Genomic DNA, 20,293 nt, shown 5'->3' with positions numbered 1-20,293 from the left:
TAAATCGGCCCCATAGTGTGGAGGTTGGACAATAATATGTAATATAAAAAAAGGTGTGAAATTTCTTATAGATTTAGTCATGTATAACAACCAATCAGAAGGTAGCATTTACTGTTCAGCTGTTTGAAAGCAAACAGATAATTGGTTGCTATGTTTTACAGGACCAGGCAGAGATTCAAAATAAGCCCTGGCAGTTCAGGCATTCAGAAGCCCAAGCAGCCCCCCACAAGCCAAAAAATTGTCTATTGGCATCTTAAATAGCCCCTCTAGCCAGGGGCAATTCTGCCCTTGCACTTACCTTTTTTTTTACCCTTTTACAGGACTGAGCGGGAGCCAGTTGTATTGCTGCACAAGAAGAGCCACGTTTCTCGTTTAATTTTTGAAAAGGGGGACCTTTGGCACTTACAGTTACCAGGGGTGGCTTTTTGCTCCTCTTTTAACCAGTGGGGTACTACTGACTGCCTTGTCTTGCCTCATTAAAGGGGAGCCCTGCTTATGGCATATGATTACGCTTTGAGACACACAAAACGCGTAAGGTGTTTGGTTACTTGATGTGAAATAAAGCTTTTTTTTTTACCTCACACTGCATTCGAGGAGTTCCTGGAGTGTGCGTCCAACAGTGAATGCTGCTTAGCGCTTATGGCATTTGCCATAATTGACAGATTGCCAGTCCGGGCCAGCTTGCACCTTTTATTATACACCCCCCAAATGAGGTGTGAGGAGCGATGGAAGGCTAATATTCTAATGCACAGATTGGAATACTTGTTGGTATCAGGCAGAATTTTAAAAAAAATCAGAAACAACCGAGTCTGCACTGTAGGACAGTAAAATGGGTGGGAAATTGCCCAGCTCTAGTAACCCATAGCAACTAGACCTTTGCTGACCATTATATGCTACCAGGCTGGTAAGCGAAAGTCTAGTTGATCAGCTTATCAGTTGCTCTAGTTTTCCACACTTTACAACTGTTACTATATGACATGACCCCACATGAAGATTTAAAAAGCGACAAACAACAACCAGCACTTATCTGGAGCCAAAGCCCAGCACATGCGCAGGAGGGTTATGAGTATAAAGCCACAAAAAAAAAACTGGTGTTATTTTCAGAGATAGCGATATTGAAAGCTGCCATACATTTTACATCAATCAAACGGGTTTGTAGCTCGGCTCCGCGCACCAGCCACTCACTTATCGACACTAATACATAGCGTTTAGCGCTGAGAGCTACGTTCACCGACCTCAATAACCCAGTGACATGCACTTTACTTTGCACCGCAAGGGGCTTATAATGTACAATAAGCACAGCAGGGGCCGCGGCTAAACAATTACCCGGGAAAGTAAGTGATAGTACTGCCTTCACGCGGCGCCAGTTGTGGGCGGCGTCTGACAGCAACGCCCCGCCCACAGTCACCCACGCGCGCCTCTCATTGGTTGTGTCTTGCTTCAGACAACCCCTAGCGACCTGCCCCGGAATAAAGCGGGATCCACCCTGCAACAGGTAGAATGTTGTGCGTGCGAACAGGGCAGCGCCGTGCTAAAAGGAGCGGTCAGTGTAGAAGGAGCGTGCAGTGTTGCGCTTGAGTAGTGTCGTAACGAGTGCGAGTTCCGTGTCTCGTTGTAAAGTTCCGCAGAGAGCCGACTCCGGAGTGTGCCCGCTGTACATGGCTGCCACGGTGCTGAGCATGAGTGCCAGGCTACAGCGCTTGGACGAGCCGGTCTTTGCCCAACTGAAGCCTGTCCTGGGCCAGCAGCAGTCGCATGTACGAGGGGAGCCCATCACAGGAGGGTCGCTGTTTGCAGAAGACATGAAGAGCGGCCGCATGATGCCCGATGATATGGTGCAGGTGAGGCGCAGTTGGGATGGCGCTGTGAGTGGCACTGGAAGCAATGGCCCGGGTATTGCAGGGGCACAGGCTGACACAGGTAGTATCAGGTAGCTGCTTGGGGCTCAGTGCTGAGATCAGCCAGAGAGAGAGACCCCAGCTCATTGCTTTAGCTTCTCACTCCACAGCAGGTGCAGCTGACTAATCCTTGGTCTGGGTGGGGGGCAGTTACATTAGGGACCCGCGGAGCATCAGGTGTGTGCGGAGAGGAGCCCCAGCAATCCCTATAGCAGCCCCTGTGTGTGCGGAGAAGTGAACTGGGGCCAGTGATATACGTTTTGTTGGCACTTCTAGTGAAACAGATGAGGGGCCTGCTTAATTCAGCTCGTGTCACTGCCACTGCCCCCTGCTCTTTGTCAAACTTGTATTTACCACTGTGTTTTGCTGTATTATAACTGGCAGCTGCCCCTGCCCAAACCCAGTGGCAGTTTACTTACTCTGCACCTGTGCCTTTAATCACAACGTGCTCTGTTCAAACCTACCCCAACCTGCCCTATATATACCCATACTGTGATGCTGTATACAACCAAAATCATATCCTTTTCTGTTTTTATGTCTTTTACCTATACGTTTTCTAGATATGTAAAAAAAAAAAAATATGCTGGAATAAATGCGTATGGGGAGTATATATCAATAACTAATGTTACAGACCGTTTTATTTACTAACAGCTAGTAATGTACAAAAATGTCCTATAATATACTGTGTAGCAATAAGGGCTAGTGAGGGCGTTATTAGTGGTATGTCAGGAAGTACATAGTGATGCCCACAATAATAGTAATAGTGCAACCCACATACACTCACATAGATACATACTCGCACACACATACACACACTCACGCATACACACACTCACATACAGGGAATAGATCTGAAGCAAACAGTTGGTTGAGCTATAATCAGAAGGGACCTAGCCACAAGTTGAACTGAACAATTCCATACTTTATAGTCACAATAATCGGGCATGATTAATCTGCTTCCCTCCAGCTGTTTTTAAACAGCAGTTTTAATATCCCAGGATGAGATAAGCGGTCTTGTTAATTCTGTATTTGATGTTGATTTTTACATTATGATTCCTCTTAAGTCTGCTTTGCGCTTCCCATTGAATGCATTGTGCTCCTTTGCTGAACTACCGTATTAAATAGCAGAGAGGGTTGCAGCTCTGAAGCCGCTACAGAGGTGCAGGTTAGTCAGTATCAGGCACTATGTTGCACTGCAGCAAGTTGTGTAAGTGATAATAAAGAACGACATATCCTTACCCGTATGTTAGATAGCTGCAGGCGCTGGTTCTATAAGAGAAAGCAATAACAGATTGGCCGAGGCTTTTGTGGGTATGTATTTACTTAGCAAGTGGCTTCTCCTTCGTTTCTGAAGTTGATGTGAAGTGAGTTATCACACTAGTTTTCCATTTGTCAGCTGATTCATTTTGGGGAATGCTGATGGGATTAGAAATGACAAGGAGTTTTTGCAGTGCAAGGGGGAATGTAGCATTTGTCTATTGAGCAGCACACGATAAATGCTTGGCTGATGACTGTACATTTAAGCTATCATCCTGCAGCCACCCACAGACTCCAATGCACCCCTTCTAAGCACATAGCAATGGGAATTCTGTAGTTTCTCTTTTACTGTACCAGCCACTATTTGTTTCACTTTTGAAAGTACAGAAACTTGTGTTTTTCTATACAGTACGAGATAGGGTCTGTAGGTTTGTTCTTAAGTTGAATTTGTATGTAAGTTGAAACATATACATTTACTTATTAAAAGACAGATGTTTGTCTCAACATAGTATTTATTTTCACCTTTCTGTGCTCTTTCAGTAGAGAACACATGCCAGAGAGGATTGGTTTATTAAAGTGAAATGCTAATAAAGGCCAAGCAAACCACAGTACATTACTGTAATAGCCTCTGTATGTAAGTGTGAGTTGTATGTAAGTCGGGTGTATGTAACTCGAGGACTCCCTGTATTGTGCTGAGACACCATGCAGAATATTATCTAACATTTTCTAGCTGCTTTGGAATGTTCTGTGTGTATCAGTATGTGGGAGAAAGGGATCAAGCTGGCCTCAGCTCTAATGCTGGGAATCCACTCAGTGCAATCATTTTTATGATACTGTAACACTGTTTTGGTTATAAATATGTTTTTGCTTTAGGTTACCATCAGCAGGTGGTACAATATGGTATACAGGTATGGGACCTGTTGTACAGAATGCTTGGGACCTGGGGATTTCCAGATAACGGATCTTTCCATAATTTGGATCTTCATAACTTTTAGTCTACTACAAAATCATGTAAACATTAAATAAACCCAATAGGCCGGTTCTGCTTCCAATAAGGATTAATTATAACTTAGTTAGGATCAAGTACAAGGTACTGTTTTATTATTACAGAGAAAAGGGAAATTGTTTTTTAAGATTTGAATTATTTGTTTGTAATAGAGTCCATGGGAGGCGGCCTTTCCATAATTTGGAACTTTCTGGATAATTGGTTTCCGGATAACGGATCCCATACCTGTATATGAATATGTTATAATTCAGGAGTAACATTTTTTTTTCTCTTTTGTTTTATCTTGCAGACTAGATGTGAAATGGAGAAATATCTTTCACCTCATCATCATCCTCCTCCTCAACTAAACATCATGCCAGATTCAAAAAAGTACAGGAGAGACAGTGCATCAGGCATTGACCAGTTTTTTAACGAGAGTGATGGACTGCCTTACAGTATAAACATGAATGTCTTCCTTCCTGATATCACTCACTTAAGAACAAGCCTGTACAAGAGCCAGAGGCCACCTGTAACCCATATCAAGACAGAGCCCACTTCAGTATTTAGCCACACAAGCGATGCTGAACCCACACAGAGTCTTCCTGAATTTACCAGCATCTTCAGTTCCCACCAAAACGCTGATGTTAATAACATTTACATCAAACAAGAGCTCCCTTCACCAGAGATTCCCCTTTCTGTCAATTCTCAGCAAGGCCAGTTGTACCAGCTTTTAAGTTCACCAGATATTGATATGTCTAACTCCACAAACCAGCCCTCAGTGATGGACACTCTTAATAGTGCTTCCATGGCCACAGAAATGTCTGGCTTTAACTCGCTTTCTTCTCCAGTACCACAGACTGCAATGAAACAATTCCAGAGCATCCCCCAGTGCTCATATGGCATGCCTAGCCAATTTCTGCACCAGCATGAAGGAACCTACTTCCCACCTTCTCCCCCGAGCTCTGAGCCTGGCAGCCCAGATAGGCAAGCAGAGCTTCTCCACAGTTTCAACCCTCCACCATCTTATGCTGCCACAATAGCCTCCAAGATGGCAATTCACAATCCAGCCTTACCTGCGCAGGTGCAAATAACGGCCCCGATTCAGTCTGTACGATACAACCGCAGAAACAACCCTGATCTGGAGAAAAGGCGCATTCATTATTGTGACTACCCTGGTAAGAAGCAACATGTTATTGCACACTGATTTATTCAAAGTAAAGGTGTATTTACTTAAGTTAAAGGGGTGGTTCACCTTTAAGTGAACTTTTAGTATGTTCTAGAATGGCTCATTCTAAGCAACTCTTCAATTGTTTTTTAATTACTTGCCTTCTTCTGACTTTCCAGCTTTCAAATGTTAATTGGAGAGCTGAATAAAAAGCTAAATAAATAAAAAACCACAAATAATAAAAAATGAAAAGCAATTGCAAATTATGTCAGAATATCACTCTCTACATCATACTAACCGTTAATTTTAAAGGTGAACAACCCCTTCAATTCTGTTTGCATTTCGGGGTGCCAAATGTTAGGCTCCCCCAAGTGATGGTATTGACTTACTTGAAACCCTGGGCCTGTGCTCCTATCGGCAGAAAACTGCACCGGCCCGGGGTTTTCTAGCAAGCACCACGGAGAGATCTTCTTCTGGCTTCTTCTTTCTTCAAATTTCCCCGGGCAAACGCATGTGCAGTAGAACTAAATAGCCGACTTTTTAGTTAAAGTTCGGCTTTTCATTCTACTGCGCCTGCGCAACGTCACAAAGAAAGAGGAAGGTGAAAGAAGATCTCTCCGTGGTGCTCACTGGTATAACCCCGGGCCGGTGCAGTTTTCTGATGATAGGAGCCTAACATTTGGCACCTCCATGTGCAAACAGACTTTCCTTCTCCTTTAAAGGAAAACTAAAGCTTTAAGGGCTACTGTCATGGGAAAACATGTTTTTTTTTTCAAAACGCATCAGTTAAAAGTGCCACTCCAGCAGAATTCTGCACTGAAATCCAATTCTCAAAAGAGCAGACAGATTTTTTATGTATTCAATTTTGAAATCTGAAATGGGGCTAAACATATTGTCAGTTTCCCAGCTGCCCCCAGTCATGTGACTTGTGCCTGCACAGGATGGAACTACTTTTAATTCTTTTGCCTTCTTTTGATTCTTTCAGCTTTTAAATGGAGGTCACTAACCCCATCTAAAACAAATGCTCTGTAAGGCTACAAATGGATAGTCATTGCAACTTTTTAATTATTCATCTTTCTAATCAGGCCCTCTCCTATTCATATTCCAGTCTCTTATTCAATAAAGCATCCTAGGACCCTAGCAACTATTGAAATGGAAAAGGATGCTAAATAACTTAAAAAGAAAAAATTAAAACCAAATGCAAATTGTCTCAGAATATCACTCTCTACATCATACTAAAATAAGATTTTAGTTCACCTTTAATAGTAGGTTGTATATTTAATTATACTTCATTAGATAGCTGGATATATATTGTTTACACAGTACATTCCTTGTCTGATTTTTGAATTTTTAACGTGCTGGTACCCCTAGTGATTATAATTTGTCACATTTTGTGAGACTGGAGAATTGTTGGGATTTTGCATAAAAACTGCAGAGATGGAATTTCCTGTACATTAATAAACATTCAATGCAGTTATCACTTGCTCTGCTACAGGATTGTGTAAGGTTTGTGTAAGGGCATGGTAGAATTCAGAGTATCTTCTGCAATGCCAGATTCAAAAAAGTACAGGAGAGACATCAGGCATTGACCAGTTTTTTAACGAGAGTGATGCCTCACAGTATAAACATGAATGTGAAATCGGTAAATAGACATGAGCAAGTATCTGGGTTATATGTTACTACAGGCAAAATTTACTCTAACAATGCTTATTTAAGAGATTGCGGTCAAATATGTTAGATTTACAGGGCCCCATAAGTGTATGTACGTCATCATCACGTCAGGTTACCTCTGGCCTTGTTGAATTTAGAGCAGTTCGATGATTTAATAGGAATAACAATATTTTTATAAGCATCCTGCTATTTGATGTTAATTTTTAACCCATGTCTTTAAATCCACAATTTGCATTCTTTAGTTTGGGCCTCAGTTCTTTTACAGTGCACACTGTGCAGAGTGAGCAAAGGAGATGCCACTTCCACTCCCATAATCGATGGTTCTAGATAAATATTGTTCTATAAATGACAATCAAACCAGGGTTATTTGCAAGACTTGTTTTAAACTGGAGCAAGTTCATAGCATATTTGAGAAGAAATCACTATTTATTGACTAAGAATTACTGTTAACAAATTAATTTCACATTTGAAAGCAATGTATAATATGGGAGACCTTTTTATATGGAGTTAAAGTACAGGGATGGGACCTGTTATCCAGAATGCTCAGGACCTGGGTTTTTTTCTGATAATGTATCTCTGTAATTTGGATTTTCACACCTTAAAGTCTACTAGAAAATCATGTAAACATTAAATAAAGGCAATAGACTGGGGTTGCCTCCAATAAGGATTCATTATATATTAGTTGGGAACAAGTACAAGGTACTGTTTTATTATTACAGCGAAAAAGGAAATCATTCAAAAAAAATAAATAAATAATAATTTGGAATATTTGGATAAAATGGAGTCTATGGGAGATAACCTTTCTGGATAATGGATCCCATACCTGTATGTGCACATTAGGATAAATGGCGTTGGTATAGGGGTTTTTCTATAAATGGACACTGACTTTTGGGGGCAGATTTATCAAGGGTCAAATTTTGAAGTGCCAAAAACTTTGAATTTTGAATCGAATAGGCTAGTCAGACATTCGAATTTGAAGGATTTTTAAGATCGTATGATCGTACTAAAATTGTAATACGATCGTACTTCGAATTGAATGATTTAATCGTACGATCATACGATTTCACTTCGACTTCTAGAAACTTAGCCAAATGTTGGCTAGGAGGTTCCCCTAGGCTAATATAGCAATTCGGCAGGTTTGAGGTGGCGAAGTGTCTAAGTTTTATAAAGAGACGGTACTTCGATTATCGAATAGTCGAAGCATTTCCACTTCAAATCGAAGTCGAATTTGGCCTATTCGATGGTCGAAGTACCCAAAAATTACTTCGAAATTCAAGGTTTTCAATTCGAATATTCACTTCGACCCTTTGTAAATGTGCCCCTAGGTGTATGCTTCCTGAGACATATACAGTAATACACATTTCTAGTGAATGCTACATATTTTTAATTCTTCTCCATCATGTCGGTGGTCAGTCTGAAAAGAGCAGGTCAGGAACAACTCAGATCATTCCTGGTTTCCATCCTCTGAGGGTCACCAGCATGGTGCTGAATTTAGCATAGTGAAGCAAATTATGAACAGTCTCGGTCAGTCGTTATTTATTTGCACCCTTTTACAGCCATCACCATTTACATTCCATTCATTATATACAAAGAAAGTAAAAATGGAAAGAAAAAGAAAGGTGTTCTCAGTAACTCCCGAAAATCCCTGCCCTTATTGTTCTTGAGTTTGCGCAGCCTTTTAATGCAAAAGTTAATCATTGGGAGCAAAAAGAAAAAGAAAAAAAGCAGTAAAAGGTTCAAGCTATGCACAGAAGCAAATGTGTCACTTTCATGTTAGCAACAGCAAATGCCAAAGTAATAATAAACTGCGCTGTACTTATAATTCTGGAATCTCCCTAGGTATTTTTAGAATGCAAGAATGCAGATGGATATCTAAAGCTCGGAATAACTTCGATAAATAAGTCCGCTCAATAGGAATAAATATACTTGCACTGGCATTTGAAAAACTACACCTGTTGCAACTATAAGATAACTTTTCTTTACACAGAAAACCCACAAGCAATTCAAATGTTTTGCATTTTGCTACTGTAGGGGCTATGACACATGGAGAGATTGCAATCATTTTGTTGGCCATGGTGAAAACTTGCCCCCATAGAAAGTTGCATATAAGCACTAGTGCAATTTCTTTTTAGGTCACTGTGCTTGGAATATGATTGTGCCAAGTCTTGCAGGCAGTGAATTTGGGGTGGGGGGCAATGGAAGTATTTTGCTCCATTTCTGGGCTGTTAATACTTGAAATCAGAATGTTAAATATTGTCTTAAAAATGCAGGAGATGCTTTTTTGGCATCATGGCTGCCAGTATCCTGCAAAAGAGTACATGAAACGCCTTAATGATAGACAGAGGGCTAGGGATGTTCTCTGGGTTGTTGCTTTTTAAAATGTTAATAGACAATGGTAACCACCATGCTTTTCTACTCTTCTATTGCAGGGTGCACAAAGGTGTATACAAAGTCATCCCATTTAAAAGCTCACCTGAGAACACATACTGGTATGTGCATTTCTTGTTCAATTTAATGGCTGTGTAAATATTATCAATAGAAGTCTTCTCTTTTTGAAGTTGGTATGTTTTTCAATCTAAAAACCTCTCATTCATGGCTAATTTTGTCAGATGCTTTGTTCCCTGTGACAGTTAAATTAAATCACCCGGCTCTTTTTCATTACCCATAAGCAGGCAGCATTGAGGTCGATTTATCTTGTATTATTTTTCAGTCAGACGTAAGACCCTTCACCAGCAATACAAGTGCTAGATAATGCCGTAACATTTTGGCAAGCTACAAAGAGCCATTTCACTTTAGCCCAGCCTTGCAGTGCAAAACCTTTTTTCTTTGCCACCTAATGTTCATAACTTTATTTAATTTGCCTTATGTTCATAACTTTATTTAATTTGCCTTTTGACTTTTTCAAAGTAGACTGTAAACTTCAACAGAAATCAGCGCAACACATGCTATTCATTGTAATCTGGCCACAAAAGTGATTATAACTGGTTCTATATGACTGTTACATTTCACATATTTGACCATGATTTTTATTTATTTTTTTAAAAATGATGTGTTTACTATGCACTGATGCATTAAACATGGGTTGATGGCTTTATCCATCCATTGTTTCTGCTAAACAGCTATTGCATTACCTGCTTTTTTCTGAATACGACTTTTCGGTCTGCAGACTGAACTCTGTCTTCTTTTGTGAGAATTTCGAACCCTATCAGTACTGGAAATATATTTTAATCTTCACACATTCTACTCTGATTTGGCTGACTCGCATCAGAATTGTATCTAGTAATAGCTTGCCCTGGGCAACCAGAGCTATATCACATAATTTGGTGATATTGAGTCTGTATAATTCAGAAGTTTGTAGTGTATGAGACCTCAAGGATGGAGGGATAGAACATTGAACAAGGAAAGGAAGAAGCTTACTTGATTTTGTTTTGAAAAGAGGTTGAAAGAAGGTTGGCAGAAGACTTTCAGGATATCCGTCTCATTATAATTGAGAATGGACTGATAGATTGAAAGCAAAAAGCTAAAATTAGGGCTGTTGTTCTTCCCATATTCCAAGTAGTCGCTCTGAAGAACCAGCAAATTTTGTTCAATTAACTATATTAGTCTTACCCTTATGGCTTGTGCTAAGCCTAGCAATTGTTCCTCTTAAGCTGGCCATAGAGGTACAGATTTTATTCCCACGTACAACGAACGATCGTTTGTTCCAATGAATCGACCTACAACTAACCATTCAGATTAAATAAGTAATAAAAACAACATATCCGTCTATGTTCTGGCCATAAATTGACAGACGACAATCATATGAAAGTTATGTCAGACAATTAGTAGTGACCACCCATTGATATTGTCAGATAGGAAATATAGCAGAGATATTGTTAGCCAACAGAAATCTTCTAACCTGTCAGATCGACTAAACAATCGATCGATCACCATGGTACGAAAAAAGTTGGGACGATCCACATACGGTCTGAAAATCACACAAACCTTTGTTTCCTATGACTGTCTCTGCGTCTATGGCCAGCTTTACACTAGCATGTCTAAAGCTTCTAGCACGTTTGGTAGGATCAATCGAATTTAAATTTGGATGCAAGACCTACAGGGGGGCTCAAAATGACATCTAGAATATGAATTTTGACAGTATGGTACTCTTTCAGAATATGCATTCATGATGTGACTTCATGATGTCCTGTGAGCCATCTCATACAACTTTGTATTCTGCATTGGCATATAAATTGTGGAAGAGACCTCAAGCAGCAAGGACTGCTGCCGTTGATACAATTGAGATTTCTTAACACTCTCTTGAAAGTGCAGTTCCTGAATGTTTCCTAAAGGACTCCTTTTTACCTCTTCAGCATTTATGCATTGCATTTTTTATTGTTAACATGCCCCTGTTGGCTTAGTACATTTTTATCTACTAAAAAATCTAAATAAGACACCATTGGCTTTATTTGGCCATATGAACTTGGTTTTAGAATAATACATTTCTTGTTCGACTTGGCTCTGGGAACTGATAGCCATTATCCCTTTGGCCAACTGTTTCAACTATCACTAAGGAAGCCAGCTCCATTTTAAGCAATTTGAATTGATTGTTTTTGTGTAAAGAAAATATTGGAGAGCTGAATGTTTCTATGGAAATCCTAGCTTTGATAAATGAAGCAGTTATCTCTTAACAGCCACTGTAAAAATATAAAAGCAGTGGAACAAAGGTCTGTTTTGCTGTCTGTTACCAGGCTAAACAAAACTGTCCTATCAATCTGGCTGTTCATAATCCCATTTTAAACGTGTTTCTATACAGTGTCCCAGATATTGAGTCATTCCTTTATCTGTTAAGCTTGGCTCAGCAGTGATCATGGCTAATCAAGTGGATTAGCAAATATCTTTTCACATTTAGAAAAAGAGTTTCTTATTTAGTTGACACAACTGGTGCATGTTTGCAGTGTGCCAATGGAATCCAGGTATTGAGCAAAAATAAACACATGAAATAAAATCTGTAATTCAAAGAGCCAGCATTTGCCAAGTATCCAGAAGAACCACCCCAGCTCCGTGTGTCTGCTCGACTAGGGGCAGTTGTGTTTCTTGTTTTTTAACAACTGTACGCTCATTTTGCCTATTCCTAATACACCCACAAATGTACTAAAAGCACCAACCATAAAACCTGGTTGCTACTTTAAAAGGTTCATACAGATATTTATATCAATAAAAGTTAGAGCACTATATATATATATATATATATCTATCTATCTATATTTATTGATGTGCTAAACCATTAACTGCCTCTATTTGTGCATGACTTCTTCCTGCTGAGCTAAACTGTGAAAAAAGCAACTGATATCCACTCATTACTGAATTATTTATGGAACTTGTATGCTTCCTAACGTCTCCTCTAATTAACTTTAACAAGTTTGGGTTTCGTTAATCAAGGGATGTTTGAGCTGTGCATAATACTTTCAGAACACTCATGCGTTTCAGTTTGGTCCTCTGGTTTCCACAAGGGTGTTACAAATCAATGATTTAATTCTGAGCTCCAAGCAATTCCATTATCTTTGTGCTCAGCTTTTTTTTTTTTTTTTTTTTTTTAATCTTTTAAACACCATTATTAAAGTTATCTTCAAAGTAAAGCCTAAATTAATAGGATAGTACCATGCAATACAATTTAACAAAGCTTTGTTTTTATATTCCTTAAATGGCCTTGGGGGTATTCTGCAGTCCTGTTTATCTTGCCAAACTCGTTCTTTAGTAATCGCTGACTATACAAACTGCATTTTCTTCCTAATCTTCCTTTCTTGACAATGGCTTTAAATCACCTGTGAATGATAACCTCCCTTTACAATCTGTCATTTTCATAAAATAAAAGGCCTGCAGCAGAGTTTGTCTGCCGTAAGAAGTCAAAACACTTTTAGAATTTCTTTTGTATCAAAATCACTCAGTCCTTTCATATTATTTATCCAGCCCTGTTGATCCATTCACTTAGTCTAAATGCCTTCTAATTGATTTTGTTTCAGAATAAACACAGGCAGGCTCTTAATTCTCAGACTGGGGCTGAAAGATTTTCTGCTCTGAGAGCAGTGTGGTCTTCAGTTGGGCAAACTTTTTTTTTTTTTTCGTGATACATAAATGCTACAACATTTTTATTTTGTCAGCTCCCAAAAAAACTCAGAAGACTGTGCTCCCATGTTTTTCTGTTTACAGATTAGGCTGAATTTATTTTGATTAATATATTATTAATGAGGACTAATGCTTGAATCTCAAGTGACCAGCATATGGTGTGCAAACGTCCCATTTCCCCAATCCAAATGTTTAAAAAGGATTTCCTTTTCTCTGAAATAATAAAACAGTACCTTGTAAGTGATCCAAATATAGTTAATCATTATTGAAGGGAAAACAATCCTATTTGGTTTATTTTATGTTTTAAAATATTTTTTGTAGACTTTTAATGTAGGGCAATCCAAATTACAGTAAGATCCCTTTTCCAGAAAACCACAGGTCCTGAGCATTCTGGAAAACAGGTCCCATTCCTGTATAACAAATTCTCATTAAAGATAATGGAATAATAATTCTATGCTGAAGTCATTTAATAAAACAAACATGGTTTGCCTTCTGAGTTTTTGTTTCATTCAGATTATACACTTTGGGGGTTATTTATCAAGGTCCGAATATATCTGAGTATTTCTAAGTTAGAAATCCGAGCAACTCCGATTGCCCGAACAGACCTTATTAATGAGGAAAAAAGCCAGAAAAAATAGGGTCGGGCAAACGTCTGAGCTTTCTCCGAATTGTTTGTGGTTTCTGCGCAAGAAAACTATGAACAAGTCATAGTTTTCAGAGTTTTTTTTGCGCAGAAACCACAAACTCTTTGAATATCGGTACGGACATTAGCGCAAACACTGAGACCTTTCCCATTAACATATACAGGACCTTGAGCTTTTAGATGCCGGGGATTCTGAGTTTTTAGACCATCGGATGAAAAAAATAATCAGAAATCGCAAAAAATTCGTAGGTTTTTTTTCCCTCTGAAAACCACAAATTATTCAAGATTCGGATATTCGGACCTTGATAAATAACCCCCTTTGTATGTGCTAGTGTCAGCTGAACAATCTAGAAAAAAAAAATATGAATACCTATTACCTATGAATACCTATTTATATTAAAACCGCTAAAAAAACGAATTAAAAAAAATAAATACGAAAACCTGTTAGTCTAAACTGATTAAAAACAGTCCAATAGGATCCACATAGCTCCCATTGACTTCTATAGGACCTTGACAACTTTACCTGCCAAATCCTTTTTGTGTTTTTTTTACATTTTATTAATCTTGGATTTTTAAAGCTTTTAAGAAAAATAGGAAAACCACAGATTTCTAGAGATTAATGGAAAAATTAGAAATTCAATTGTTGGTAAATCAGCCCTATAGTGTTAGTGTTTATAAATCTTACAAATATACCTTGGGCAGCTTTCTAAAGCTCTGTGTTCTACTTGAGTGGAAAAGGAGTAAACAGAACATCTATATCTGTCCAGGGGTACAATGCATAGTTTTGGCTTGAAAGGAAAAACAAAAAGCATGCTGTTTGGCTGGAAGTCGGTACCAGTTTCCTCCACTTGTTTCGTTTGAACAGCACTGACATTCGTACATATCCCGGCCGTGTTCTGGGGAAGTGGAGGAGTAGGTGCATTTACTCTAAGTAAGAGAGCTGTTTTTATTCAGTCGTCATGTTCCAGTAACTGAGCTAAAAGGCATGACTCCTTGAAGAAGAGCATTTAAGATTTTGTAAAATGCCACATAAATCTTTGCACTTAGAAATAACTATTTTTGAAAATACAATAAATAAAGAGGAAAAAAAAGAAAGAAAAGTATTTGGCAAAATAAATGAGTAAATACTGAATCGAATTAAAAATAAAAATAAAAACATCAACAAAAAGCAACACTGGGTCTCTGTTGGTGGATCAAAAAAAAAAGTATAAATTAATTATTTTCAGATTTTTTCTATTGCTTCCATAGAACACATGAACCAATCGGTAATTATACACATGTAACTAGAATGCACAGTATAGACAGGCTCATTAGTAAAAATGCTGACTTTTTGCATATACAGTAACCACTGGGTGCTACAGGGGGATCTGTTCATTTTATTATTAAATACAATTTATTATAATTGGTGGAAATGGGGGGGGGAAGTATTTTTGGAAGGGAATCCTAACCTTTCATAGCAATTAGTGTGGCTCTTGTGCTGTACGGCAAGCAAATATTGTGTCCTGTCAACAAGCACGTTTTGCTCCCCCCCCCCCCACTCTTTAGTTCTTAATACCAGCTTATAAAATGTGTTTACCCAAACTCCTATCTTAAGGCAATCTCTGTTGAGACCAACAATATGGCATACAAAGAGGCAGGGAAGAAATATTTAGTTTGCTTTCAACAGTATTGCCTGAAAAAAACATACACTGGTATTCCTGTTAAAAAGGGGGTTACTGGAGCGTTTTTTTATTTGCACATAAAAACCACACAATTCCTTTATGCTAGAATTAAGCCTCTATTAAGGTAGCAGCTTTTAAGCAAATGTTCTTGCTGAATAATTATAATTTGTTTTCCTTTAAATGCCTAATACAATTTAGGAGCACTGTTTATTTTGCAAATAAAACAACCAGTCTGGGAGTATTTACATATACTATATGCATGTCTGTGTCCTTAGGCTGACGGCACACTGGACTACCCCCCCCCCCAGCAAATTACAGGTGTTAGAAAAGCACCCAAAATATTACTCCCACCTCTCTCATACTGGTGTTTTTTGCCCTTTAAATGTGCTTTAGAACACTCCCACTTTCAAGCAGTTTGTATTGCAGTCAATGGAAAAGTATATTGTGTTCCTTTACCAACTGAGACTGAAAAATGCCCGCCATTAGAACCAAATCCATATTTATGGAGTATCATAGCAGCTCTTCTAAAATAATTGCAATTATGCGAAGAATTAATATTTTATAAACACAGTAAGCTAGAATCCAATGAATGCAAGATGAATCCTACTTATAAACGGGGTCATTTTTGCTTTATTTGGCTGTAATGCGTTGTCGGACCCGCTGCTTCACATTGTGGGATTTGACTCTATCTTGGTCACTCTCGATACAGTGTAAATATCCATTCAGAAAGTGACTATGCACAGACTATTGTGTTCTATAATGTAGGTGATAAATGTGTTCTTAATTTTGATTTACTGTATGTGGGGGGTTGGAGAGCACCAGTACAGTTATAATTTTGTTGTGTGATTATGGGGTCCGTTTACTAAAGTGCGGTAAATCTGACTTTAAGTTTCCGCATGTTATCGCTGAGAATATTTTTACGCCAGAATATTCGCACCGACTAAGTTTACTAAACAGCGATGCGCTCAGAAGTCATTGCGATCACTTGCGGTAACTACGTTAAGGAACCAGCTTACGTTAGCGGTAATTTTAGCGAGTTGCGAATTTTCTGGCGAAAAATTACGTTTTTGCGAATATTTATGCTATAAAATAGTCTTGTTTTATGGCGGTTATTATGGCAATTTTTACTGTGACATTTATGGCCAGAAATGCATCTTCAAAACTTATAAACTTTATTGACTGATGATTATACCGTCCAACAACATCACCAGAGTAATACCAATCAAACATGTCTGCATCATATAAACTCTTCTGCCAATAGAATCATAGGAAATGATACCAGTCAATCTCTTTGCTTCATAGAAATGCACAGTTTAATGTAGCCAATCCCAATGAAACCAAAAAGTGTAGAGGCTGACGAATCCTTGGACTGTGATGCCACTGCCAATAATACGACTCTGAGCTGAAACTGCTGCTGTTGCACCAGATAGAAGCAGAAGCCAAAACATCCTGTCAGCAATAGCTACAGATCTGTCTCCTGTCAGCAAAGAATGATGGGTAAAAAAAAAACATTATTATGGGATATTTCCTGCCCCTTGAGAATTTTCTGGCAGAAAAAATACTTTTACGCCACTTCATATGTGGCGGTAAAAGTTTGCGAATATTCTGGCGTTAATTTTGTCTTTAGCACATTTCGCTGTTTAGTAAACCATGCGTTAATGTGTACGTAGCGTTATTTTCAGCAAATGCGATAACTGGCGAACAATTATTCTTGCGCAAGAAAATTCGCAAATTTATATTTACCGCAGGTTAGTAAACTGGCGATAACATATTTGGCGAAAATTCTGTCTATATATTGTGCGAATATTTTTAACGCACTTTAGTAAACGGACCCCTATGTCTGAAGAGTGGTAAGTGTTTATTTAGTATTGTTAATGTATTGGTTATTTAGTATTGTTACTAAGATATTCCATGCTTGTTTTATGCAGGAGAGAAGCCGTACAAGTGTACTTGGGAAGGCTGCGACTGGAGATTTGCCCGCTCCGATGAACTGACTCGTCATTACAGGAAACATACAGGGGCAAAACCCTTTCAGTGCGCAGTTTGTAACCGCAGTTTCTCCCGCTCTGATCACTTAGCCCTCCATATGAAAAGGCATCAGAACTAATCTGGTCTCTTCGTCGAGGCTCCTTCACTATGCAATTTTCCAATTACTGCCTCAGAACGGAAAGATGCTGTAGATAATAAGCAATGAGGTTATTACTGGACAGTTGTGTGCCTTGGTATGGACTTCATGTACAAAGGGGGACAAAAAAATTCATGTGCAGTTTTATTTATGACGAACCTGGGAAGATTCTATTTTAAATCAGATTGCTCCTAAAAATAACTTTTTTTTTTTTTTTTTTTTTTTTTTTATCTTTACCATATATTTTCTGTTTTCTTCCAATCTACAATACTATGTATTTACATCTCAGCACACAGGGTCATTATAAGTTGTTTAGTGGTGTTTTGACCAAAGCACTGTCTGTATTGTAACAGTGTTTAGTAAATGAAAGGAGGTTACAGATGACTGCACGCAAAGGACAATCCATATTTGTAAAGCTTAAAAGGAAAATAACTTTAATACTTGATAACGCAACTACATTTTTAAGTTATTTCACTACAATCGCAGCGCTAAACTAGATGCCCATTATATCACTGTCTTTTTACTTCATAATAAACTCCAGTGTAAATATCAGAGCCAACAAGTGCTCCCAGTCAAACAGATACACCTCAACGGTCACGTATAGCTATTATTAAAAAGGCTAACCATTCAAATGGCTTCTTATTTAATATTAAAAAAAGACTATGCACTGATTTTTCTGAAGCTAAAATGTATTTATGGATTATTTCTTTTTTTAAATAAGCTAAATAAAAACAATGGAGGTGATTAATGATCAATAAAATCACTTTTACACAAAAAATTTACTTGAGCGGTGGGAACAATTACCGGCAACCCTCTTTTGCTGGATCATTTTATTCATTTCTCTTAATTTCAAACCTGTATGTAGTGATGATCTATAGTAGCACATCAGCATTTCCTCCACAAAACACCCGACCCACTGCACTGACCTTTTATACTAAAAAAAAAATGAGCTTTGTTTTGTGTGCGTTTGTTTCATGTGTGTTTTAGAAGACAATTTGCACTTGTTACATTTTTATGAGCATCCCCTACCTTCAGAGTGAAGGACTTTGTTACTGTTAACTGATTCCTAAATCAGATCCATGCATAGTACATTTTGTAGCTGACAGTTTATTTTGTACTTCCTCTATATTAATGGACGCGGTACTTTTGAAAAAAGTTACCATGTGTTTTGATAACCTATCTTATCTGTATTCTACGTAAAAACACATAACTACACAAAAAGTTGTAATGAAGGTTTGTTGAAAAGAAACAACACTATAAAATGTGTGGCTTTAATATTCATTAACATACAACAATGTTTTATGGTCTATTTATTTTCTATTTTTTTTTTTTTTGGTACCTGGCACAATTTTTTTTTTAAGATAAGGTATTTTACTTATCTCTGATAAATTAACATTGTTATGCCGTACTTGTGTACTTTTCAAACCTGTAAATAACTCAAAATGTAAATAATTTTGTAAGAAGCTTTTGATCGTTTATATATATATATATATATATATATATATATATAAATATAAGATGTGCATTTTCTCACTGTTTTTTTTTTAAACAAATTTGTGTAAAGGATTGCAATTATCCACGCATAAAAATTATTTCCTGAATATTTTTACTGAAATAACTTTGAGGGAAATAAAGTGCCTAAAATAAATGTCTGTTTCTTTTTTATGTTTTAAGAAAATGTTTCAAGAAGATAAAAATGTAATTCTGTCATAAGACTATGAATTGCTATGCAAGGCCCCAACACAAAAGCAACACCTGTGTGTACATGTTGTGTACAAAGTAACCAGTAAACTCTGGGAACACATATGAAGCTGCAGTGCAAGACATTTCAACACTATGGCTACTTTTTGACCACTCAAAAAGGTGACCGACACATGTTTTTTCCTTTATTTCTGTGTCAAGGCAGCAAATATAATATATATATATATATAATATAAAACAATGCTATGTATCTATATTACCCCACATAATTGGTACTTATGTTTACAAACAAAATATACAACAGTATAAATGCAATGCTCACTTCCTGTTTAAGTGTATACAACTCAGTAATCTACATGTAACCACGACATACAATATAAAGGTGGCCATACATGTGCAGATCCGCTTGTTTGGAGAGGTTGACAAATGAGGATCTTGCCCCGATATGCCCACTTTGAGTGGTAGATAGGCTGATCCTACCGTGGACTCTAGAGCCCAATGATCGAATCACAACGAGGGGAAAGCAGGAGGTTCATGTAAGGACAGCATCAACTAACCGTTATGGGCCTCAATCTGGGGTTTTTCAACCTGCCGTTGGACACCTGACCATTTTTTGGCCAGATATCAGTTGGGGAAGCCCTTCAGAGGGCCCCATACACTTTCAATAAGGTGTTTTATCTGGCCAGCTTTATGTTTAATAACCCCAGAACACACTGTAATAAAAAAAACAGCCCCATATACAAGTCTGAATGCCCCCAGAACACATAGCAATATAAACACAGCCCCATCTAGAAGTTTAATGTCCCCAGAACATATAGCAATATAAACACAGCCCTATCTACAAGTTTAATGCCTCCAGAACTCATAGCAATATAAACATTCCTATCTACAAGTTTAATGTCCCCCAGAACACATAGCAGTATAAATTCGGCACCAACTTTTTAGGTTTAATGCCCCAGGACATACAAACAATAAACAAATCTATTCAGGTTGCACACAAACACCCAGTTCTCAGAACTCCTACTCACTGCATTCCTCAAAACATCTACCCCCACAAATTGCCCTGGATGACTTTGCAGTTC

The 20,293-nt window shown here is 38.0% G+C and overlaps 1 protein-coding gene across 2 annotated transcripts; it reads left to right on the top strand.

The window, feature by feature from the left end:
- Window positions 1–1,488: 1,488 nt before the first annotated feature.
- klf5.L (Kruppel-like factor 5 (intestinal) L homeolog) lies at window positions 1,489–19,158 on the top strand. Of its 2 annotated transcripts, none has more exons than XM_018247286.2 (4): window positions 1,489–1,841; window positions 4,451–5,315; window positions 9,406–9,465; window positions 17,314–19,158. In XM_018247286.2, exons 1-4 carry the CDS (start codon window positions 1,659–1,661, stop codon window positions 17,490–17,492), a joined length of 1,287 nt encoding a protein of 428 aa, XP_018102775.1. In that variant the 5' UTR covers window positions 1,489–1,658; the 3' UTR covers window positions 17,493–19,158. The 2 variants fall into 2 exon arrangements, with proteins under 2 accessions (XP_018102775.1, XP_041438385.1); XM_041582451.1 differs by lacking the exon at window positions 1,489–1,841 and adding an exon at window positions 1,870–1,920.
- The last annotated feature ends 1,135 nt before the right edge of the window (window positions 19,159–20,293 follow it).

The sequence above is a fragment of the Xenopus laevis genome, chromosome 2L, assembly GCF_017654675.1.
Source record: "Xenopus laevis strain J_2021 chromosome 2L, Xenopus_laevis_v10.1, whole genome shotgun sequence".
In the NCBI taxonomy this organism is placed as follows: domain Eukaryota; kingdom Metazoa; phylum Chordata; class Amphibia; order Anura; family Pipidae; genus Xenopus; species Xenopus laevis.
Note: the sequence above shows the minus strand (reverse complement) of the source record. Positions and strands in the feature narration are given on the sequence as shown.

Excerpts from the sequence above, each read along its gene's own strand:
- klf5.L (XM_018247286.2), top strand. The coding sequence starts at position 1,659 with ATGGCTGCCACGGTGCTGAGCATGAGTGCCAGGCTACAGCGCTTGGAC. Across the intron at positions 5,316-9,405 it reads TCATTATTGTGACTACCCTG|GGTGCACAAAGGTGTATACA; the intron begins GTAAGAAGCAAC and ends CTTCTATTGCAG. Across the intron at positions 9,466-17,313 it reads TCACCTGAGAACACATACTG|GAGAGAAGCCGTACAAGTGT; the intron begins GTATGTGCATTT and ends TGTTTTATGCAG.